General features: G+C 43.9%; 2 protein-coding genes across 3 annotated transcripts in view; one reads left to right on the forward strand and one right to left on the reverse strand.

Annotated features, from left to right (window-relative positions):
• EIF2AK4 (eukaryotic translation initiation factor 2 alpha kinase 4) overlaps window positions 1-17,050 on the forward strand; it is a 65,643-nt gene extending 48,593 nt beyond the window's left edge. For both annotated transcript variants that reach the window (XM_084845059.1, XM_084845070.1), the window contains exons 26-39: window positions 990-1,106; window positions 1,834-1,899; window positions 2,327-2,497; window positions 3,049-3,183; window positions 3,274-3,381; window positions 3,897-4,025; window positions 5,637-5,723; window positions 7,467-7,579; window positions 8,990-9,048; window positions 9,408-9,505; window positions 11,023-11,091; window positions 14,230-14,274; window positions 14,779-14,897; window positions 15,400-17,050. In XM_084845059.1, coding sequence (XP_084701185.1) covers window positions 990-1,106; window positions 1,834-1,899; window positions 2,327-2,497; window positions 3,049-3,183; window positions 3,274-3,381; window positions 3,897-4,025; window positions 5,637-5,723; window positions 7,467-7,579; window positions 8,990-9,048; window positions 9,408-9,505; window positions 11,023-11,091; window positions 14,230-14,274; window positions 14,779-14,897; window positions 15,400-15,457 — 1,374 coding nt within the window. In that variant the 3' untranslated portion in view covers window positions 15,458-17,050. The remainder of the gene's footprint in view (window positions 1-989; window positions 1,107-1,833; window positions 1,900-2,326; window positions 2,498-3,048; window positions 3,184-3,273; window positions 3,382-3,896; window positions 4,026-5,636; window positions 5,724-7,466; window positions 7,580-8,989; window positions 9,049-9,407; window positions 9,506-11,022; window positions 11,092-14,229; window positions 14,275-14,778; window positions 14,898-15,399) is intronic.
• SRP14 (signal recognition particle 14) lies at window positions 12,238-23,089 on the reverse strand. Its single transcript, XM_084845083.1, has 5 exons — window positions 22,978-23,089; window positions 19,962-20,034; window positions 18,137-18,249; window positions 17,729-17,761; window positions 12,238-17,515 (listed from the first exon to the last, which is right to left on the reverse strand). Exons 1-5 carry the CDS (start codon window positions 22,999-23,001, stop codon window positions 17,426-17,428), a joined length of 333 nt encoding a protein of 110 aa, XP_084701209.1. The 5' UTR covers window positions 23,002-23,089; the 3' UTR covers window positions 12,238-17,425.
• Between the last annotated feature and the right edge of the window lie 1,697 nt (window positions 23,090-24,786).

The raw sequence follows: 24,786 nt of genomic DNA on the forward strand, positions 1-24,786 counted from the left end.
AACAGCCAGGAACACAGTGGCCCCAATCCAGCACAGAGCAAGCATGGCCTACATTTTGATCTAATGAAGCTTTAAAACGATCTCACAGAGCAATCCAGAATGGGGCTGTGGAGGAGCAGAGCAGCTGGTCCACTGTTGCATTCCAAGCCCCACAGGCCCATGGTAACCAGGGCAGGAGGGGCGGTTTATTGTGGGTTTTGCTACGCCAGTTCCAGACAAGCCCACACTGGGCCCGTGCCAGGGGAACAGAGCGGCTTTGGGTCCAGCAGATCCCAAAGCTGGCTCCTCCCCACCCACAAAACACCCATAGATTGCCCCGTATCAGGGCTTTTCACTGGCCACCACCAGCAGAGGAACAGCCAGTGGTAGCTTGCCACCCACCTGGGCAAAGCAGGGGCCAGTGGCAGCGCTCCTCTCAACCAGTGGAGAGGCACCAATGCACCATCCTAACCCCTTCCAGCCATCAACATCGGATGGTTAGGATTGTACTCTCAACATATAGTAATTCTAAGCCTATTATATCGCAAGTGCCAATTCAAATAACTGGCTAGGATGCCAAGAGCTGCTTAGGCTTCCATCAGGGAGTTCCGTAAGACTTTTTTTTTGGCTTGTTTTCCTTTGAACACCTGACTACCACCCCCATGCCATATTTCCATTTGTTTTTGAAACGGGGCAGAGTTTTAAAGCAGTTTGCCATGGTGGGATGGGGATAGAAGGTGTCTGTTCCAGAAAAGCAAGTCTAAAGCCCCTTTGGGCTGATTGAATGAGTTTCATGATTCTTTGAATTTTGACCACTGTTTTCAAGCTGTACAACGGAATAAGTGAAATTTCAAATTAGGCTCTCCCAAGTTTAAGCGAATCTCAGCACTGCTGTGGCAGATGCAATGTTATTAGGAGAGGTAAAGGTTAGAAAATCATTGAATGTTGAAACCTGAATGTTGTCATCCTAGTAAAGGTAATAGAAGTAAAACCTAAACTCTCTTTATTAGGAAAGAAACTACAGTATCTTTCTGAATCACACTGCTTTACTGAAAGCTATCCTGCTGCACTGTGGGATACCCGAAGATAAACTCAATCAAGTTTACACCATTCTGTATGATGCTGTGGTAAGGCATTAATTGGTTTAATAAACATAACACTGTATTGCTCACAGCACCCTTCTCAACCTGGGGCCTTCCAGATGCTTTGGATTGCAACCCCCGACATTCCGGACCATTGGCCATGCTGGCTGTGGTTGATGGGAGTTGACATCCAAAACATCTGGAAGACACCAGATCAGGGATGGCTGGATTACAAGATGGACAAACAAGAGACACAAATGGTGCAGTCATTCTCCCTACTTGCCATGATCCAACTAAAGAGACCTGCATGCATATCATATGCTGGATCAGGAACCCCAGGCATAAGTGCAACAGGCATAGAGGTGTGGATGCTGCCCGTGCGCACTGCGTTGCTTTCACCGGGATGAGCATTTGGTCACATCCGCATTCTGACATGTTACGTGTAAATACTTTTCTAAACTGGGATGAGGGGTGGATTAAGTTCGGCTCAGATGTAATGCCAAACTGTGCGTTGCATTCCTCCAGGGGTGGAAACAGAACTGCCAGGTTTCAGAGGGCAAGGGAGGTATAGTTGTGAATTGTTGGCATACTGGTTAAACTCAGCCCCACACTTACCTCAAACGTCTCTCATGATCTGCATGTAAACACTGAACGGTTATGGGTGATGGAATGGAAACTTTAATGCCACACTTTACCTCTCTCAGGAAGTGTTCTTAAAACTGGGAATAAGGGAATATCAAACAATCTATAGTGATCATTTATTTTTCTGCAGACTGAAAAGCTAACTAAAAGAGAAGTGGAAGCCAAGTTTTACAATATTTCTCTGTCATCAAACAGTGTAAGTAATTTGAAACTACCCTAGCTGTTCTGTTTTTTTTATTTATGGATACATTTATCTCATAGTCTTCAATCCTGAAGGGTCCTCAGAGTGGTTAACAAACCCAATGTGTTCAAATTTTTATTTCTTTCATAGATAGTATCTCAGGGTTTCAAGAGTAGGCAAGCACTCTCTTGAAAAATTATTTGGCCTTTCCTTGTATTCTTCATCCTCCCCATTAAGAGGCAGGGCCACTGACAGTGTTAGTGGGTGATCACAGCTGGAATTCATAGCTGTTACCATGAGCAAACAATTCTTATTTAATGCTAAGCACTTGATCAAATGAAGGCAAGGTCTTGTACAGGCGTACAATATAACACTACACTTGTATTTCTGTTGCTTTACTGGTCCTCATGTACATACCATATATCTCTGACTTACTTTTCAGCTTGCTCGACTCTACAGATTTATTGAGCATAAAGGAGAGTTGCAAGATCTAACCCCGTTGTTAAACACAATGTTAAAGCAAAAGACAGGAGTCACCCCACTGGTGAAACTCGGCATGAAAGAGTTAGAGGAAACAGTGGGTCTGTTAAAGAAACTTGGCATAAAATATCAGGTTTGTAAGATGAAATGGGTTATATCACTAAATCAGTATGTCTTATGGGTCAGATCAGTGATTAACGGTAGAACAAGATCTTCATCTTCAAATGCCATACAGAAAGCATGAGCTGGTGCTAGTCGTCTTAAGTGAACAACGTGTAACATTTTGCAAGATGTAGTATTGGGGGCTTGAGGGATGCAAACGTACAGGCTTTTACTGCACAAAAGAGATGGGAGACTTGGATTTGATCAGCAGGCTTTTGCTCATCCCAGCTAGTGAAAAGCCAGCTAGGAGGTGTTAAGATACTTTTAGGATAATTGCTGCCTTCCTCGGGGAATTTTAATTACTAATCTTTTGTAAACTGCCCAGAGAGCTTTGCAATATGATTAGGTAGGTGGATAGGTAGGTAGATGATAGACAGACAGACAATTTTAGTTTAGTACATGTTTTTGTGTGTGTGCTTGTTACTTTGAACATTTGTATCATTTCTGTATGTGAACTATTTTGTGCTGATCATTATCACCTGTGGCAAGACAACAAAATAAATTAAGCATTTTATCTTACAGGTTTCCATAAATTTGGGGCTGGTTTATAAGATACAGCAGCACCATGGAATTATATTCCAGTTTATTGCATACATTAAACGCAGACAAAGGATAGTTACTGACATTCTTGCTGCAGGGGGTAGATATGATCATCTGGTGAGTGTTATAAATGTATACCTTTCAATGTAATAGAAGGATATGAGTGTTGTTCCTTTTCTAGTGCATCTCTGCTTCTTGTCTTTTCAGATTTCACAGTTCAGAGGCCCACAAGCAGTTGGTTCGGCTCCTTCAGCAGTTGGAGTCAGCATAGCTATAGACAAAATAAGTTCAGCAGTTTTGAATTTGGAAGAGCCTGTACGTTTGTCTTTCTGATTTACATATTTTAAGTTCTTTTAAGTAGTCTTTGTAAAGAACAACAAAGATTAGGAAGTGCAGATCTTGCCCAGACATTCTAAATTATATAAAAAGAGATCAAATAGTCTTAAGAATGGTATTTTTTGTTGATCACCTGGCTGTATTAAACTGCATAGAAACCCACGTAATAGGAGGAAAAAAGTATATGCTTTTGCTTCAGACACGTCAATCTCCCTTCCAAATTGTTGTTTGTGGTCTTCTCCACCTCTGTAATAACTGTCTTAAATACATCTCTCGTGCAGCCCAATAAATACATTATCATTAATAATTATTACTTTTATTTATTAAAATAAATTAAAATACTTTATCATTATTAACCAGTAGTATGAACAATATTAAGCAGCCTAGAGTGCCTTAACCCTATCAGAGCAAGATTAATTTCTATTCAGCTTAAATAATTTCAGTTCTTCAAAGATTCTAACCTGTTGCTCCCACTCGCCTTTCTTTTTTCCCAGGTTGCATTGAGCACGTGTGACCTGTTAGTTGTTAGTGTTGGCCAGATGTCAATGGCAAGAGCTATCAGTGTTGTTCAGAAGCTCTGGGCTGCAGGAATTGCTGCTGAAATCATGTATGACTGGTCACAGGTAAACGTGTATTGCATGTGTTTGTATCTTGCTCATGGGCCTAATTTATGTCTTCCTCTTCCCAGGAGCCCCAAGATGAGAACCATAGTCAGAGCTAGGCCTACCATTAGGCACTTTGAGGCATCCCATCTCAGGAAGCAGATTTTAGGTATCGTTAAAGAACAGCAAACCGTCAGCCACCAGCAAATTGACAATTTAACACCATAAGGAGAAAACATAACTTTTCTGCCTCAGGTGCCAGAATGTTTTGGGTAATCACAATGTGGACATGCCTTCATTGTTTTAAATGGCGACATGCTAGAGGTGGCCAGAGCTACCACCATCACCACCAGGCAAGTAAAGGACCAGGGCAGTTGCCAGAGTCTAGCGGGCCCCTGCCTTGGCATAGTCATGTCCGTGGGCCCCTGTCAAAGCCCCCCCTGCCTGCCTGCCCACAGCCAGATAAAAAAAACCCTGCCAGCCAAACCCCCACAGCCAGTCAAAGCTCCTGCCTGCTTGTAGCCAGTGAAAAAGCCTCCACCAGCCAGCCAAAGCCCCGGGCCTGCCAAAGCTGCCCGCCTCTTTCCACCACCAAACAAACCACCCTGCCTATTGGTGCAAGCCACCAAAGCCTCCCTCCCTCTGTTGTCGTCATTGTTTTAGCCGGGGGTGGAGGGAGCAGCTCTTCCTCTACCACTGGCCAGCCCTGCTGGCAAAGTGCCGAGATGCACAGCTTGAGCCTGCCGGCCTTGCTCACAATTTTAAAAGCTTTTTTTTTTTACTTACATTTTCAGTCGCAGTGATCTGAACCAATCAGACACAGCCATTGATATATGGAAATGTATGAGCAAGGCCTTAATGCAAACATGCTGTTATGGTGGCCTCTCATAAGTGTTTGTTATTAAAGCGATGAGATGTGATACAACAATATCAACTGAATTCAGTGTGAGGACTCCTTGTACTTTTAGAATACTTGGTGTATTTGACCAAGCAGAGAAAAGATCAGTTTGGCACATTAGCCTGTTATGAAATGTATTCATTACATTTTTTTAAATCTTCCCCTTTCTTCAGAGAACTCAGAGTGGCATAGAACAACCCTGTGAGTTGGTCAGGCAGAAAAATAGTGACTGGCCCAAGTAAGCTTTCTGGTGAGCAAGGATTTAAACCCCCCTCTCCCCAGTTCCACAGAGCCTCGTGTGGAGCAGAGTGGTAGGCGGCAGTATTGCAACCGCAACTCTCCCCGCGACCTGAGTTCGATCCCAGCGGAAGCCGGGTCTCGGGTAGCTGGCTCAGGTCGACTCAGCCCTCCATCCTTCCGAGGTCGGTAAAATGAGCACCCAGCTTGCTGGGGGAAAGGTAGTCATGACTGGGGAAGGCAATGGCAAACCACCCCGCTACAGTCTGCCATGAAAACGCCAGCGTAAGCAGTGTCCCTCTAGGGGTCGGTAATGACTCGGTGCTTGCACAGGAGGAACGTTTCCTTTTCCTCCCCAGTTCAGAGACAGCACTCTTAACTGTATTGGCTTTCTCTGTGTCTTTCTAATCCCCTTTGAGATGACAAAATAAATGTAAATGAGATGAAGTAAAAACTCACGTTTATATTTTGTTTTGTGTCCTTTGTGATTGCTTTAGTCTCAGGAAGAATTACAGGAGTATTGCAGATGTTCTGGGATCACCTATGTAGCCCTCATCTCTGATAAAGAAGGAAATCATGTAAAGGTAAAGTGTTTGGGGTGCGACATTCCACACCCCATTTCCTCTCCTGTGCCCCTGTTCTGTTTGCTCACATTCCCAAGTGCTGCAATGCTTTGGTCAGAGGGTATACAATGATGCCACTTTGCATGATGGAAGAAAGGTGGGATATAGATCTACTAAATAATATAAATCATTATTTAACATTTATTTTTTGAAAAAGGGACAAAGAGCAGCAAGGCTGCCTCCTGTTTCCCTGGTATTTTCTGAAATGAGTGGGTTGGAGCCAAATGGTACAAGTGAAACTCTGCTTGCACAGTAGGGCTTTCCTTCCCGCTGTTCCCCTCCAAAGGCCAGTCCTGAGGGTCAGGGGATCCTCTGGAACAGTGTGATATGTTGCTGCAGCGGTACGAAGAAATTGTCAAGAGGCATTTGCACATTGGACCCTTTGGATCCAAACCAATATGTGGTGGTGTTTTTTACTTGTTTAGAGGTTTGCGTATTCTTCATCTCAGGTGGGGGAGAGTGTGTGAGTGTGTGTGTGTGTGAGAGAGAGAGAGAGAGAGAGAGAATGAGAGAACGAAAACCAATAAGAATGAGCATGAACAGGACTGCAGCAAGCACTCCTGTCACTCCACCCATTCGTTACATGGAGAGAAGAAATTGCACTGTGGTTGCTGTTAAAGGAATTGCAAATGCTGCTGGAGCACATTTTGTTCATGGAAAAGGCCTTGCAAAATTGGTGGTTTCTTTTATTTAAAATGATGTTTAGGCTGCCTTTAAGGGTAAGACCCTCTCTCGGGGCAGCATACAAGACAACAACCATTCAAAACTATGCAAAACAAATAGAATATCAATCAATCAATCAATATTCAGTAAAAATCCTATAAAAAACCGATAACACCAATAAAACCTGCAGCCCACAGACTATGGAAAGGTCAGTGAAAACAGGTTGGTCTTCAGAGCCTCCCTGAAGATGTGCAAAGAGAGGGCCTGATGAACCCCTGATGGAAGCCAATTCCAGAGTGTGGGATGACCACTGAGAAGGCCCCTCTCCCTTGTACTCACCAGCCTAACCGCTCTTGGCACTGGACCAATGAGAAGGGCCTCTGCTGATGACCTCAGAATGCAGGCAGGTTGGTATGGGAGAAGATAGTATTTCAAATAACTTGGGCCTAAACCATTTAAGGCTTTAAAGGTTAAAACCAGCACTTTAAATTGGGCTCGGAAATGCACTAGCAACCATCGCAGCTGGCACGGTATTGGCGTCACATGAGCAGACCGCCCAGCCCCCACCAGTATCTGGGCGACTGTATTCTGTACCAGCTGAAGTTTCCAAACCATCTTCAAAGGCAGTCCCACATCCAGCGCATTACAGTAGTCCAGCCTGGATGTCAGTAGAGCATGAATAACTGAGGCAAGATTTTCCCTCTCCATATAGGGTTGCTACTGGGGTACCAGCCTACACTGGTAGAAGTATTCCTGGCTGCTGCTGCCTCCTGAACTTCCCCAGTTAATGCTGAGTCCAGGGGTGCTTCCAAACTCTACACTTGTCCTTCAGGGGGAGTGTGATTTCTCAGAGACCCAATACTGTGTTTCTTATCCACGGAATCAATTATATTCTCACTGCGTATGCTTGTTATCTTTAAAAAATAGCTTTTCTAATTTGTACCCATGTCTCCTCTCCCTGTTTTTAGTTCTGATTACACCTTTTTTCAGTTTTAAGAATATAAGAGTAATCCAAACACTTAATTTGTGGGTATTTTTTAGGTGAAATCATTTGAGAAGGACAGGCAGACAGAGAAAAGAATTTTGGAGTCTGATTTAGTAGACCATCTGGCCCAGAAACTGAGGACCAAATTCTGTGATGAAAGAAGTAACAGGTAGCTATACTCACAATTACTTGGCGGACATGACATTAACTATATTTTTTTGTAAAGTAACTTTCAGACAAAGATCTTTCTTTGGATTGGTGAGTTAGGTGAAGGTGTTTCAGTGATTCATCCTTAAAATTATGACCAATGCACCACGCAACCATTTTACTTCTGTTTCTAATACGTCTTCAACTAAAGTGTATCTTGTGTATAAGTTGGGGCTATAAGCTTTGAAGGAAATATTCTCATCTATGCACACTAAATTCAAATTATTTTGCTTCAAAATGTATCAAGGTGCATGAGCACTATAAAAGTTTTCAATTTGTGTATTCCTTAAATTTCATTGCTTAGAGTTTCAGGTCTTCTAAAAATGGAATTTACAGTCTCATTGTAGTATTTGTTAAGGGTTGCTGCAAATTAACAAAATGCCTGTGACCTCTGTTTTAAATCTAATCAAATTGGGGTTCCCAGCATGTAGCTCGTTGGTTGTGTGAATCAGGTGATACATGCTGAGCCAGACAGCATTGCACTCAGCAGCAATCTGATGCTTAGGTGGGTTTTTGATGTAGCACTGTCTGTGCACAGCCCCCACTTTACATGGATGATGCAGCAAACAGTGGGAGCTCTCATATAAGCACACTTTGAGATGACCACCAAGCACCTGAGCTTTGTCTCATCAACTTACCGTGACTTGTCATATAATGACCATTTTCTTTAGCAGTAAAGAGTGGCAGCCAAACACTAGTTGAAAGTGTGTGTTTGAATAACATCAAGCATAATCTCCCCAGCCCTCTTTATATGCTCTGGTGCAATTCTGCAAAGCAGGCATCATGGATTTTGCCAACAGCTTGGGATAAATCAGTGCATATTCGACAATACATGAAAAATATGGAACAGTTTTCATGTCGTGAATGATGTAACTTTTTATTAAACCACCTCTACATTTGTATTATACCTTTAGTCACTCGTAATATACAGTGGTTGAAACCAGACTTTTGTGGGTGGAAGGAGGGTGAAACGATTCTGGCTGATTCCTGCAGCCCCTGTACCTCTCAAAATGGGCTCTGAAGGCTTGTGGGGGGGCACATGGAACAGTGTGGGAGGTGGTGCTGGTGGAAGCTGTAAAAACTGCTGCCCACCCCTCCTCCAGTGGGAACCTTCTCTGGCTCAAAGCCTTCCGCAAATGAAAGAAGCCCTTCTTTTTGAGGAAGGACAAGCTGGCATCCAATTCACTGAATGTAGTTAAAAGAGATTTACTGAATCGTAGTTTTATCCTATTTTCGATTTGCCTCTGCTGTCAGGCATTTACAAACTTCAATTTCTGTCTTATTTTTATCTAATACTGAAGAACTTAGATAGCAGTACTTAATAACAATCTTTTGAATGACCTATTTTGTTGTTCTACTTATTTCATTTTAGAGAAACTTCTGATAATCTGCCAGTACAAAATCTAAAAGGATCATTTTCTAGTACATCAGGTATGTAATGACTATAGCAGTGGGGCTTTACAATAATCTAGTGGTGTTCCTTACACAGCTCATGCACATAGTAGCAGAGGTTGCTCATTAAGCTGTATAGCTTTGGATTTTAGCAACTTCTTCCATAGAAAATGCAATTCTGGTGAAACCTGTTTTTGTTTGCTATGTATATGTAGTTACTTTTGCAAGAAACTACGATAGCTCTCTGCAGCCCAGTACCCAAAATTTGTTCAAGGGTATGGTACGCTACAAACATAAAAACTTTCTATAGTATTGTTTGGTGTTTGTGTGTGCGCGCACATGTTTGAAAGAGGGAGAGTGAAAGGTGAGTTTCTGACTAAATCTTTGTACCATTTTAGGTTTGTTTGAACCACATGGGACTGTAGTAATACCAAATGTCTGCATTGTTCCTCCCGAGAAGTTGTCTGCAAGTGCCAGGAGGCGGTATGAAATCCAGGTATTGAGGATGTACCTCTCCTCTCAATAAATACTTCGTCATGTGCTTGTAGCAGTGAAGCCTCAGCACAAATGGTGCACATGTCAGGGAAGTAAAAGGGAACAAAGGAAGTATATCACTCCAAATCAGAATGCTGCTTCATCTAGCTCAGTATTAACTGGCAGTGGCTCTCAGGGTTTTAGACAGGACTTTTCCTCAGCTGTGAGCCTCTTGTGGTGCAGAGTGGTAGGCGGCAGTATTGCAACTGCAACTCTCCCCGTGACCTGAGTTCGATCCCAGCGGAAGCCGGGTCTCGGGTAGCCAGCTCAGGTTGACTCAGCCTTCCATCCTTCCAAGGTCGGTAAAATGAGTACCCAGCTTGCTGGGGGAAAGGTAGTCACGACTGGGGAAGGCAATGGCAAACCACAGCATAAGCAGGCGTCCCTCTAGGGGTCAGTAATGACCCGGTGCTTGCACAGGAAGAACCTTTCCTTTTTTCCTTTCCTCAGCTGTACCTGGAGGTGCTGAGGATTGAACATGGAACCTACTGCATACAAAGAATGGGCTATGCCACATGGGTCCAGCCCTTCCTCAGGAGAGAAGGAAGAACATAAGAGCTCTGCTGGATCAGACCAAGGGTCCTTCTAGCCTAGCATTCTGTTCACAGTGGCCAATCAGCTGTCCACAGACATGAGTGCAACAGCACCCTCCCACCCATGTTCCCCAGCAACTGGTGTACATAGGCATACTGCAACCAGTTGCTGGGTAGTTTGGGCGGGAGGCTGCTGTTGCCCTCTTGTCCTGCTTGTTAGTTTGCTGTGGGCAGCTGGTTGAAACACAGTCAGCTCTGATCTAGCTTGAGTGGTGATGTGCTATTTTTAAATCTCCCCACGTCAGAGGTGCTTCCCTTCCCACATAAGGGTCTCCTATCCTCAAGCAGCTGAAGTTCCTACCTAGCTGATCCTTTATTTCCTTTGAATTCTGACTTTGTTTTAGTAAGAATTCCTCTGGTACAGCTGGAAGGAAGTTGCCGGGTCAGGGGGGAAAGAAAAACTGGAATGGACTTGTTTTTGTGGAAGGAGAGATTTGCTGGGTTCTGCCCTTGTTCTGAGAATGGATTCCTTGGCTGAGTCCTGGCACAATACAGCCCTAGAGTGTGGGCCAAGAATGTAGACATTCCTCTGTGGGGGAACAACTACTGGCTTGGAGATGGAGGAGAAAGACCGGATTCTCCACACCCTGTGCTGGCAAAGGTGATGGGGGGCTGTGCTTCACACCTACAGCAAGAAGTGCTGGGACTGTATGAAAGCATGTGCCTCCACCCCGGGGGGGGGGGGGGGGCCTTTCCCACCAAAACTGTGCTCACCTCTAGAATTTTCCAAACAAGGCTCTGCACAGGTGCAGAACCCATGTGTTTTGAGTCAGAGACCTAAGAAGAATATGTAATTTTATAGGATTGCTTGTTTTTGCTTGAATTTAAAAAGAAACCTTCACCTTATATGTGTACTCTTTTCTTTGAATCCAAATGCAATTTTCAGGTACAAACTAAACTCCAGACCTGCATTGCTACTCTGCAACTTAAGACAAGCGAAGTTGAAATTTTAGCAGTAAGTCACTTTGCTCTGAAGTCCAGGTTCAATGTCCACGGGACAGCTAGAGTGGGCATTGTCCTTTTTCAATGGGGGAGTTGTTTCTGGTAGTAATAGCTTGTAGCGACTCATGAGGTACAGGAAGGAAAGTGCTCCATTGACAGCGACACCCCCCATACCCACCTCCCAAAGGAAATGTTTACCCTTTCTGAACCTTCAACCCGTGTTCAGAAAGCATATGGCATCCACTACACTGAGGGGCTTTGTCATAGTGCAAACTTAAGAACAAACTATTTGGGCCCCCCAAAGTTTAACTGGCCAGAACCTGTCAGCTGATTCTTCAGGCCGTAGTGGAGGTGAGAGATTTGGCAGTGCTGGCACTGCTTCCGCAGCGACCGCTACAAATGTGAGGGATCACAGCAGCCTTGTAGCTTTCTGTGACAGCCAGGCTTGTAAACATCCTGCATTGATTCCTGCATTGAGCAGGGGGTTGGACTCGATGGCCTTGTAGGCCCCTTCCAACCCTACTATTCTATGATTCTATGATTCATCCAGCATGAACATGAAAGGAGAGGGGAACTTACTATTAATTTTAAAGATTTCTAAACCACCTTTCAGGACATAAGCCCTCAAAGGTGATGTACAGTTCTCAAATCATTAAAATGCATTGTTTATTTATTATACTTCTGTACCGTCCAATTGCCGAAGCTCTCTGGGTGGTTCACATGTGCCTCTTAAAATGAACAGATTAATATCAATTAATGAAGTGCAGGTTGAAATAAGAATCTTTTAGAGGTTTTCAAAAATAAATTGGTGGTGGAGCCGCTTGGATTTCTAGGTGTATTCCATAAATGTAGAGTTTCCTTGGCGTAGAGCTCCTGATTATTCTTAACCTCAGGAAAAAATGGATTTCCCCCTCCCTTTATTGAACTCTGCCAACACAAACAAGGCTGCTACTGTCGTGTCTTAATTTGAAGAAGGTGTCAGCAAGAGCGTCTGCGTCTCCTCCACCCTGTACCTAGATCTAGGAGGTTTGGGGCAAGGAAGATAAGTGGGAGGGGTGTCTGAACCTTTAGTGCTGGACTTTCCATTGATGAATCTAGTTGTTCATCACTCAAGACCCTTATCTACACCAGCGGTCTCCAAACCTTTTTGATCATGCACCCCATCAGTAAAAAAAAAAATTGAGCACGCACCCCCAATATATGCATATTTATTTGTAAATGATATACATGTACTACTGTACTAAACATACACAAAAAAAAAAACCTAAAGAAGGATGAGATAAAGATGAAATAAACAAAATTTTAAAAATAATTTTATTTATTAACGGTATAAAACCTTTTTGCTCTCATTAAAAATATTATCATTAATATTTTTAGTGAGAGTGATGTGATTGAATATGCGTCATTATTTTTGAGAATCTTGGTTTGCCACTTTGTGATACAGCGATTCAAAGGTCTGGTTCTAAGTTCAGTTTATTTCAATACTTGGTTTTAATGGCTGTCACAGTAAAAAAGACACCTCACAAAGCTTCGTAGATCCAAATGGAAGAAGTGCATCCTTGGCTGCGCTTACTAAATCATGATACTCATTTTTCAATCCTGTCCACCAATTATGCAAACGTTTTTGTTGAAATTCAGCTAGTAAACTTCCATCTTCCCTGATGTCAATCTTTTGTTCTAATGTAGGTGGAAGGTGTTGCATTTTTATATTTTTAACAAATGGCTTCAAAGCCCACCGGAACTTTTTGTTTGGAAGATTTTTAAACAGGTTCAAAAATTCCTTTCCAAGGTTTTTAAGTGTGCAGATATGAGAGTTTTTATAGGTGACACACATCATTTCAGCAACAAAATCACATACTGATGGCAACATTTCCAAATGTCTGTTTTCAAAATGCTGTCTCCATAGCACAAGTTTCTTTTGAAAAGCAGTTACTTTCTCACTCATTGTTAAAATGTCACCTTTACCTTGAAGGGACAGATTGCATGTTAATTTTTTCAAAAATGGCTGCTACGTAGCATTCTACTGACAGCCACTTGTCATCACAGAAGTCAGAAAATTTGGAACAAATTAGCTCTCCTTCGGCAGGACGGAAGCCGCTCCAGTGCCATGGCCAAGCAAGTAACTGCGCCTTCCTCTGCTGTGCCTGGCAGAGACTGGTGCAGTTGCTCTCGGTGGCTGCAGCAGAGGCAGGATAGGACTGGAGCCGAGAGAGAAATGCCATGGAGCTCCCCTCGGCTCCCGTCCCATCCTGCTGCCTCTGCCAACGCCATCATTGCACACAATGGCAGTTCGTCAGGGCAGCGGGAGGCTACTCAATTATCCAGCGGCTCATGCACCCCGATGGATCGTCTTGCACACCCCACTTTGGAGATCCCTGATCTACACAGCTGTTTCAAGCTTTCTTGATTTGGTGCTTTGACATACAAGTCAGGAACTGCACCAGGACATCTGTACACTATTTCTATCAAAAGGTGTACAGGCAGAGGAGCACCATCAACTAAAATCTGCAGCCATGGGCTGAGATATGAAATGCCACAAATCTTCAAAATCTTTTTCCCCCCAAGCCTAAGCACTATTAACATGAGTACTTTAGGAGAAGTACACCAAGAACAGCTTCTCATCCACCCCCAAATAAATCCACCCTACAGACTCCTTTCTTTCAAATATAGCCTTCCAATTCTCTTCATTTGTGCTCCCCTTTGGGAGTGAAAGCATCTTGGAAGCCCTTCACCTTTTACATAGATGACAGCCTTCTTAATACATGTCACAGCTGCAGCTTATATAATTCTCCAAACAGCCCCAGGGACCCTGAAATAAGTTTCATCACAAGCCTGCCCTCCTTCCCAACACTGTTGACAATCAACATAAGCTAAAGAGCTAACGTGCTGGGGGTATGGAAGTAGAGGCAGACCTGTACGTTTGATTGTGACTACGTTTGTAGAGTGTTTGAGACTTCCAAGCTCACATTTTATCTTTGTTTTTTGAGAATAGTCCCCATTCATTCATTTGAAATGGCAGTTGGATGAAAAATTTGAGTAGAGGCTGAATGAGAATTACTGTTAAATGGATTAGACACAAATGAAACCTGCTTCACAAACATATCCCAGGCTTAAGATACCATGACTTAATGTTTTGTGTTGTTTTTTGCAGGTAGATCTTCCGAAAGAAACTATAATACACTTTTTATCATTGGAGGTAAAAGTATGGATTTCTAACCTTGCTGTTAATGAAAGCCACATGCTAAGGCCAGTAACTCGGGAATTAAAACAAGCAAACTTGAATACACTTGAAAGTCCCATTTTGCAGATGCAGCAAGGAAAAGATACTTCCTGGGATAGAAGAAACTAATTTATACCCATATTAAGAGCAATGTTTTCAAGCCATTGTAGACTGAAATTCTGTACTCACCTGGGAGTAAGTCCCATTGAACTCAGTGAGGCTTACTTCTGAGTAGACATATATGGGATTGCACTATAAATCAAGTGTATGACAGCACAGAATGGTTGTGGGTGATAACTAAGAATACTGTTTTTTTCTTACCTGCCTTCCTTTCTCTAAGTTACCTGTCGGAACATACCTACACTCTATGCATAGCTTGAAGATTCGTGTCAAAAACAAAGCTGACATTCTCAACGTTAGATACAGAGCTGTCTCTGTTGTGCAATAAAATATTTGCTTTAATAGTTATTTCCTTCTCAGTGTGATGCAGATGAACAAACCTTCTATACAACTGTGAAACAACTGATGTCACGACTGCCAAAGCAGAGATACCTTAAATTAATTTGTGATGAAATCTACAATATCAAAATCGAAAAAAGGTGAGACTACTTGCTACACAGGACTATTTATGCATACATGACATGTGGAACCTTGAATGTCATTTTGCAAGTTTCAGGAAGATGCAGACACCATCAGGGTCTGTCATATCAACAAACAACCCTGAGTAGCTAAGGGCTTTCAGTTCTCAGTGGTTCACACCCAGTGGCACCCTTCGGCACAGCCCCTGAAGTCCCAAGAGGGGGCTGCCCCACAGCAGGGGGTGGGGGCAGCCATATAACTGTCCCTCTTGCTTCAGACTGTATTAACTGCAAAGCTATGTGCTGGTTAGGGAAGTATGTCACCTAGTCATTGACAATGATATTGCAGGCTTCAAATACATAGACACATTAAAATTAAAATTATTGCATTCTAAAAATCCAGTAACCCTGAAGTATGTATGCCAAGTTTCAGGTGTCTATGCATTATGCTCTTGGCACAGACATACATCTCATCATTATAGATGACTAAAACTATTTCTAATATTTTGCCTGTTTCTTTCAGAGTGCCTGTGCTTGTCCTCTACAGTTACAGAGATGACTACTACAAAATTATATTTTAGTTATGAACATTTAAAGAACTTAGGGTAGTGGAGTACTGCCTGGAACCAAACACATGCTTTCAGAGACATTAATATGAATGAACATTTGCACACTTGTTAACTGAGAAAAATTCCAAGTGCTGGTATCAAGGGCAAGACTGGGACAATAATGACTAGGACAATAATCTTTGAAGTATTAAGGGTCTAGCTCCTGTGCCTCACTTTCCCCATGTGCATTCTATAAAGCTGTAAATATTTCCAGAATATAATGTACAGGAATGATTTTTTTTAAATAAAGTCTTATTCTGGTGCTCACATTACTGTTTAAAGCAAGATCAGCTGCTACAAGCATTTGTGTCTGAAAGATTCAACAAGTGGAGATTCACCAAAAAAAGGATTTTCACACCCATAGCATCCAGCTTCATGCCTACCCTTCTTGTTTGAAATAGAGATCCTCTCTTACATAAGGAGACTGCTGGAAACACTTGCAAGTTATTCTCCTCCTCCTGCTCCCCCATTAGGATATAAGTATCACTCCAGTGTCTTTTCACCTTGATGGGGCTTTACTTGTGGGATGAGTAAGGAGGAACTATCTATCCCAGGATGTGGAAGGAGTAAGCAGCAACCCTGACACACAAGACTAGTTCCCCTTTTCTATCAATGCTACCTGTTGCTCTATATATTCCAGCCCTGTATAACTCTGCTGTAGTCAAAGAACAAAGTAACCCAACTGGCTGTTCAAGCTACCTTCCCCCATTCTATGCCTATAGAAGCTGTTCTGTTGATAGGAAAATGAGCATATTCAGTAGCCTTAGAGACTGATTTTTTTGTGCTGGTAAAGCTGCTTTCTAAAGGGGAAATTTAGCAGTTCCTTCCCTCAAGTGGTTCTGTGAACAGCCAGGGATTACACAGTATGCTGTAGTTACTGATACAGTGATATTAATCAGCCTTCCCCAATCTGGTACCCTCCAGATGTTTTGGAGTACAATTCCCAGAATTCCTGACTTGAATTTAAGTTCAAAACATCTGGAGGACACCAGGCTGCAGAAGGATGGTATTAGTTTGGGTAATAACTGCTGTTATGCCACAAGGAAAAACCCATTCCAGGTTCACAAGCTCAGGAAGACATTTCCATCTAGCCAACTGTGAATGATTAACTCCTGCACACATACACCAGTTTCATTTTAAGGATGAGCATCAACTCTTCAGTCCCTATTTGGATATAAATTTTATAAGTTATTCTTTAAAAAGCAAAGTCCTTCTAAGTTTAAGGCATATTGATACATTTTGGGCACAATCCTATTCAGATAGGCGACCACCTACCCAATGCAAGGCAGAAGCACAGAGGGGATCATTTCCTCTGCATTCCTCTTGCCCTGCATTGTCAGCTAGACAGCTGATTGCAGCTGTATAGCTGCGGGAGGGCCGAGCAGGGGAAGAAGCTGCTGCACAACACATTGGGTATGTCCTACAGGCATTTCCGCCCTTCCCGCCCCAGAACGCCCCTTTTCAGCTGTTCCGCACTGGCTCGGAGGCAGCGCAGAAGAGGGGGGAGGTTGGTTCTCCAGGAACCCAGAAAACCAGATATCCTATGGCTGTCTAGCCGCTGTTTAGCGACCATAGGACTGCTCCCTTCACTACTAAAGCATAACTATTTCAGAATAGGCAAGGAATGAGTTTCAGTATAAAGAAGAACACTTCAAATATTAATTCTTTATTTTGTACTGATCTCCAAATGATCAGTTTTCCCAACAACCACCCTCTCAAACAAAATAAAACCAAGACAGATATAAAAATCAGCAACTGCAATATATGCTATGTGGATACTTATTTCTACATGCCACAATCCAGGGAGCACTTTCTGTTTTAACAAGATGCTTACATTCCAGTTATCAGCTGAAAGGGAAGTCAAAAGATAAGGGCAACATGAAGCAAAAGGTTTACAGGCTAGAGTTTGGGTCCATTGTAGGCATGGAGACATTTGTTCCATCACTGTGTTGCTTTGCTTTTCTTATTTTTGCTTTTCTTGTCTTTCTTCTTCAAACCATCCATATTAGCTCTGAGCAAATTTGAATAGGCCTGCAACCAAGAAATAGGAGCTTTTAAGAAAATACATTCAAATGCCATGAAAAAGTTATGTACAATTTATTTGCAAACTCAGAGTGTTAATATGATTGCAAGTAGCTATCCTTTCCTTGAAGGTGCCTCACCTTCATTCATGTATTGATTTTAGTAATGTGAAGGTAATCCATGAAATGTTCTGAAATGGAATAGAATCAGATAAAAGCTTACCATCTGGAATTTGTTGACTTCCTTTGAACTCACCTATAAGAAATCAATCGTGTTACAAACACTTCGATGAAATGTCAATATTCAAGAACTACTAGTCCCTCTGATCACCATTTTAGCTGAATAAATCAGAAATTATACTTTAACAGGGGTTACAGCATCTTAATACTGCTCAAGGGCATGTACCGAGTTTCAGGAGGATGGGGAAAGCTGCTCTCCAAAGAGCTTGAAAAATTTAGACCTGGAAGCTGTATACATTTAGAATAAGGTTCATTAAAGAGAGTCAGACAAACCTTATCTGTGACAATTTCCATGCAACTTGTTACCCACTACACAGAGCCTTCCTTTTTGGCCCTGTGCTAGGACTCAACTGAATGAAAGCATCCTCTTCCATCAAAGAGTACTACCTACCACTGTGCTTATCTTTTTCTTCCCATCTGTTGCTCTAAGAAGACATTTGTTGTCTACAGGTTCAAACCCCTCAACATGGCCCTTCCGTGGAATGGGTCTTGTCCGACCATCATCTATATTAAACAGAAGCATTAAATATATATATTTATACAAGCTAGTAAATTAGATTATGCAAGATCCAGAGATGGTAAGAAAATGCTGAAATGCAGGCTTTGCATTTCTAGGACTTTGAAGTTTGCATCAAATATTAGGAGAATTCTGAATGTACAAGCTGAGAAACATGACCATTATTAGAATGTCAAGTTGCTATGTAAAACTGGATACAATTAAAGATTGTTTTTAAAATAGTAAGTACATGTATGGCTATTCAATAAAAGCCAAAGGAACTTTATGTCATGTTCCAATCCTGCTAACACTGCCTCAAAAGCAAACATCTTTCTCCTCACAATGGGGAAAAAAAAATATCTGCACACACTTCTATATCCTTATATAGGGCTTTGCCCTAGTTCTTAAGATTCAGGCATGGAAAAATGAGAAGGAATTAGCTCAACTTGTCTCCAGTTAACATGAAATAATGAGAACTGGAGGCAAGAGACCTCTCAGAAAAACCCACCACTGCAATATTAACTCTTTCATGGGAATATCTTCCCTGGAGATTATTCAGACCAGCGCATATTTTTCAGAAACGTTTGAAGATTTTATTTGGCTTTCCTTTAGGGCTCCAATGTGAAGACAGAAGATTGGGGTTTGAAAATGTAGGGCACAATCCTATAGGCAGCCGCCTATCCAATTCAAGGCAGGAGAAGTGCAGAGGGGATTGTCCCCTCCACGCTTCAGCCACCCTGCATTTGCAGCTAGACAGCCAACATAGACATAGGATGTGGTGTATGGGTATTTCCGCCTTCCCTGCCCCGGAAAGCCCCATTTTCACTGCTCCACGCTCCTCTTCTGAGCGTGGACCAATTCCGAGCTGCCTGCTTCCTGGAAACTGACATATCCTATGGCCATCTAGCTGCCATAGGATTGCTCCCTTACTGTGTTTAACTAAAACTGTCTTACCAAGTTTACATTTTCCCTTTCACCTACTGTTCTCTGCCCTCAATTCTTGGGATGGGGTAGGCTATACACCAGGGATGGGGAGCCTGTGGCCCTCCAGATGTAGAACTCCAACTCCCATCAGCCCCAGCCCATAATGGCCAATGGTCAGAGATTATGGGAGTTGCAACCCATCATCATCTGGAGGACCACAGATTCCCTACCCGCTATTCACTGTATACAGCAAAAGTGTGACTGCTCCTTTTCCAGCAACACAAAGTGCTAAGCACAGGAAAGGTTAAGAAAAAGGCTATGGGGAAAGCCCGCAGGGGATTGGAAGCAATGGGCACACCTGGCCCAACGCAGGTTGAAGAGACATCAGGAGGATGCAAAGCACTGGGGTGGTAGTGCTCTTATAGGCCAGACTTTTAATGTAATAGGACCTTTTTTTTATGTGCACTACCTACTTCATTAACTGATCAAAGTGCTGTGTCCAAAACAGTGAAGCTGCCATCTAACTTGGCCGAACACAGCAGTTAAGAACTGCAAAGATTATTCTAAAATTGCCACTATTTCTTTAATTACTTTAATCTCTGCATTACATTATTTTAATCTCTGCATTACTGAGATTACAGAAATAGCTTCTCAGAACCCGCATGTTGTTAACTGAATTGCAGTTCAACTGCCTTAGCACTAAGTTATCCCTCATGGCTTTTTTTCTTAAAGGAACAACACTGAAGAAAAACAGACACAGTTACTATTCTGAACTGCAGTAGTAGTAAATACTTACATTTCTTTAGTGTTATATAGACACTGCCTGTGGTCCTGCATTTTTGAAATAGCCTTGTTAACTCTGTCAAAAACTGCAAACAGGAATACAATTTCTGATTAAGAATTGTCACAAAAAAAATAATTCTAGCTAGCCAACAATAATCCATTTTCAAAGCTGTGAACAATTACAAGAACCTGTTACAATGGCCTCATTTGGATGTCCATCCAGAACTTCATAAACCATGGTTGACTGAAGCCGTGGATAAGCATGTAACTGCATGCTCCTACCTCCCCAGTGTGGTGATCCTGACTTGGATTAAGCCAAAGTTCCTCTTACATTAGGATCAGAGAATTTTGGCTTAATGTCAGTTAACAAATCAGGATAATAAGCCAGGATCAGATCCTGGTTTGTTAACCAACATTAAACCAGAATTGGTAATTCTGGCTAAATGCAGGCCAGGATCTTCACATCAAATCCAGCATGGGAGAAGCAAAAGGGAGGAGAGTACACAGCCCTGGTCCTCATCCACAGCTTCATAAACCATGGTTTATGATGCTTTGGATGAATGTACAAATGCAACCAATAAGCTATCTCGAAGTTAATGTTCTAGGTATTTTAAGACTTGAATCAGTACAAAGCGAAATGACTTAAGCATAATCTTGTTGTTGTTGTTCAGTCGTTAAGTCGTGTCCGACTCTTCATGACCCCATGGACCACAGCACACCAGGCCTTCCTGTCCTCATGTAAAGTTACATTCCACAAGAGATATCCTAAACAGAAGACTATAATGCCACTTAAAGAAATTGCCTGCAAGTCATTAGCTTTAAATCATAGAATCATAGAATAGTAGGGTTGGAAGGGGCCTACAAGGCCATCGAGTCCAACCCCCTGCTCAAGGCAGGAATCCAAGTCAGAGCATCCATGACAAATGGCTGTCCAGCCTCGTCTTGAAGGCCTCCAGTGTGGGAGAGCCCAACACCTCCCCAGGCAATTGGTTCCATTGTCGTATTGCTCTTACAGTCAGGAAGTTTTTCCTGATGTTCAGCCGGAATCTGGCTTCCTGTCACTTGAGCCCATTATTCCGTGTCCTGCACTCTGGGATGATCAAGAAGAGATCCTGGCCTTCTTCTCTGTGACAACCTTTCAAATACTTGAAGAGTGCTATCATATCTCCCCTCAGTCTTCTCTTCTCAAGGCTAAACATGCCCAGTTCTTTCAGTCTCTCTTCATAGGGCTTTGTTTCCAGTCCCCTGATCATCTTTGTTGCCCTCCTCTGAACCCTCTGCAGTTTGTCTGCATCCTTCTTCAAGTGTGGTGCCCAGAACTGGACACAGTACTCCAGATGAGGCCTAACCAGTGCTGAGTAGAGGGGAACTAGTACTTCCCGGGATTTGGAAGCTATGCTTCTATTAATGCAGCCCAAAAGAGCATTGGCCTTTTTTGCAGCCACATCACATTGTTGGCTCATATTCAGCTTGTGATCGACAACAATTCCAAGATCCTTCTCGCTTGTAGTGTGGTTGAGCCACGTATCCCCCATCTTGTAACTGTGCCTTTGGTTTCTTTTTCCTAGGTGCAGAACTTGGCATTTATCCCTATTAAATGTCATTCTGTTGTTTTCTGCCCAGCGCTCCAGTCTATCCAGATCACTTTGAGTTTTGTTTCTGTCTTCCAAAGTATTAGCTATCCCGCCCAATTTGGTGTCATCTGCAAATTGGATCAGCATTCCCTGCACCTCCTCCTCCAAATCATTAATACAAATGTTGAAGAGCACTGGGCCCAGGACTAAGCCCTGCGGTACCCCGCTCGTTCCCTCTCCCCAGTTTGAGAAGGTCCCATTGATGAGCACTCTTTGAGTCCGATTCTGTAGCCAACTGTGGATCCACCGGATCGTTGTTTCATCTAGCCCACTTTGAGCTAGTTTGCTCATCAGGATATCATGGGGCACTTTGTCGAAAACTTTGCTGAAGTCGAGGTATATGATGTCTACAGCATTCCCACGGTCTACAAGGGAGGTTACTTGATCCAAAAATGAGATCAGATTTGTCTGGCAGGACTTGTTTTTGACAAATCCGTTGGCTTCGAGTAATCACGGCATTGTCAAGGTGCTTCCAGCTGGATTCCTTTATCATCTGCTCCAGAATTTTCCCAGGGATTGATGTCAGACTGACTGGTCTGTAAATGAATTATTTGAAGTGGTTCTGGATCTCCCCTGATATATTCAACACTTCAAAGTAATGTTAACATGACACCAAATACCCAAAACTCAGATGAGACAGAAAATGATCTGCATATAATCCAAACCACGGAATTTGGAGTCAGCATTTTCGGTGGTGCTGTTTCCAGCTTTCCCTCGTCATCACCTGCAACCTTACTGCTCATGTGAGCAGAGAATCCAAGAGAGAAGAGCCCCAAGTCATACCGCAATGAGACGACATCGCTTTTGCGCAAGTACAGAGTGCATTTTTCTCTCGCCTGTGTAACTAGGGCTAATTGTACAGGGTAGGCCTACTGGAGCAGACAGTAGTGTATCCCTGTAGACATTAAGCACCTAAAGCCCCTTTCCTGAGTTTCCAAATCAGATTTTGGGAAGGCGCGATGGAGAAAACATAGGTGCCCTAGAATACGCAGCCCCCTGGAGAGCACGACGGTCTCGCTCTGTAACCAGCACCAGCACCACCCGCATCTGCACCTGCTCTGCATACCGAAAGACAAGGAGGAAAGCGTGGCGCGGAGGATACTATCCACACCCATTCAAGCAGGGGTGGGCAACTTGCGGCCCTCCAGACGTTTCGGCCTACAACTCCCATTATCCCTCACCACCGACTACGCTGGCTAGTGCTGATGGGAGCCGTAGGCCAAAACACACGGGAGGCCGCAAGGTGCCCGCCCCTGCGTTCACGCGTGAGGCGGCCAGCCACGGAACGCGGCGTCCGCCGCCCAAGGGCGCCAAGGCCACCTCCCTGCGCCAGTCACCGCCCCCCCCCCGGGAACAGGGGCGGCCCCGGGAGGGAGCGTCGAGCCGCGCCCGCACCTGCTCGCTCTCCAGCAGCACCATGGCGCGCTCGCCCTCCCTCCGCCGTCTTCGCCGGGAGCGCGACCACCGCGAGGCAGCGACGCGCCAGCGCCCCGTCACAACTGCGCGTGCGCGGGCCCGGCCCGGCCCGGAAGCGGAGCTGCTTCTGGCACCACCGAGCACGCAGCGAGCGGGGAGGCCGGGGGGAGCGCCGTCGCCCGGCTCGCCGTCGCCCCCGCGGGGCTCCAGCCCGACACTGCAGCTAACGGCGGCCTGTCGCCCCGGGAGCAGCCGCGCCGCGGCCTGCGCCGGAGGAAGCTGGGGTGGGTTGCACACAGAGCCGAATCTCGCGTCGTTGCTGTTGCTCGCTTGCCGCGGGGGGAGCAGCTCAGGGGCGATAGCGCGCCACCCGGGACGTCCCCGTTCAATCCCTGGCATTTTCAGCGGAACAGGGATCCGCCGGAATAGACCCTCCTTCCCAACCAGGTGCCCTCCACATGTGCGGTGGCCGTGCTGGCCGGGGACGCTGGAAGTTGTAGTTATATCTGTAATAATGTGATGGTGTAGGCCAGGCTTTCCCAGCCCGGTCCCCTCCAGATGTTTTGGGCTGTAACTCCCAGAATTCCTGGCCATTAGCCATATGGCTGGGGCTCATGGGCATTGAAGCCCTGAACATCTGGAAAGCACCAGGGTGGGAAGCAGAATCTTTCAAGAGAATCGATAAACGTAAGAGAATTGCCCTCTTTTTCTGGTCAGGACTCTTGGGGTTTCTGGAACCCCAACATTCAACAGGTGAAGGGAAGCTTTGTGCAACAGCAGCCCCTGTAGCATTTCTTCCTGCCACACAGTTCTTACACCCATGAGTCATGCCAGATTTTTTAAAAATGTGGCAATCCTATTGGATGAGCAATGCATTATTACAGCCTTTTGGAAGTAACCAGTAATAATATTATAATAATAAGCATTAATATAGTGCTTTTAAATGTTCAGAACACTTCACACTTCTTTTCTTGTAGTCAAGTTTGATATTATTATCTCCATATTGTAGATGGAGGTTGAACTGAGAGAGTGGCTTGCTTAAGATCACCTGGCAAGTTCTAGGCACTTTGGAGGTGCCTCCAGACAAGGCTTTTATTATGCAGTCACCCTGCCTCATTCACGGAATTTCATATGGGGGTCCAGATTGTAGCCTCCAGTCCTCTGGTGTTTTCCACTTCTTCTTCCATCTTTTTTCTTACCAGAAAAAGTCCATTAAGGAGGAGAAGACCTAATGGCTGCACAATGACTTTTGACTGTCAGTGCTAGGAGCTGTCTGTCTGGTAGTACCCTAGGATTCATAGCTCAGTCTCTGAGCCACAACACTATCAATACATTCCAGCAGCCATTCAGGACAATTTTTTATAATCTTGGCTAAAGTCAAAGGAGTACAACAGGCATAGGGGGCAGAACAGAACAGGTTTACACAATGTAGTCCTGTACATGTCTGGTTAGAAGTATGTCCTTTCTGGTTGAGTGGGCTTTACTCAGAGGTCAGTGTGCATAGGATTGAGCCGTAAGGGGTGGGAGCTAAGAAACGTGTATGTCACATGCAGCAGAAGCTAGGCTCCAGTTTTTGTGGAGCGTGGGGCTATAGAGTATGGAAAAATCAACAGCACTGTAGCTTGAAGGGGCTCTCTTCTAGATAATGAGCAACTCACATAGGCCTAGATAACCAAGCCAGAAGACTGGCAGAAGAATGGGATTGTATCTCACATGATGACATGCAGTGCAATTCTAAGCATGACTACTTAGAAATAAATCCTGCTGACTACAATGGATTACTCCCTA

The sequence above is a fragment of the Heloderma suspectum genome, chromosome 1 (genome assembly GCF_057233095.1).
Source record: "Heloderma suspectum isolate Gila_16-S chromosome 1, 16-S_ref, whole genome shotgun sequence".
Classification (NCBI taxonomy): Eukaryota; Metazoa; Chordata; class Lepidosauria; order Squamata; family Helodermatidae; genus Heloderma; species Heloderma suspectum.

Bases quoted from the DNA above. Each gene is read 5' to 3' on its own strand.
- SRP14 (XM_084845083.1), bottom strand. From the start codon at position 23,001: ATGGTGCTGCTGGAGAGCGAGCAG. The intron at 17,762-18,136 runs GTAGGTAGTACT...GATTTCTTATAG, and splicing joins AGAAAAAGATAAGCACAGTG to GTGAGTTCAAAGGAAGTCAA. The intron at 17,516-17,728 runs GTAAGCTTTTAT...TCTTGGTTGCAG, and splicing joins AAGTCAACAAATTCCAGATG to GCCTATTCAAATTTGCTCAG.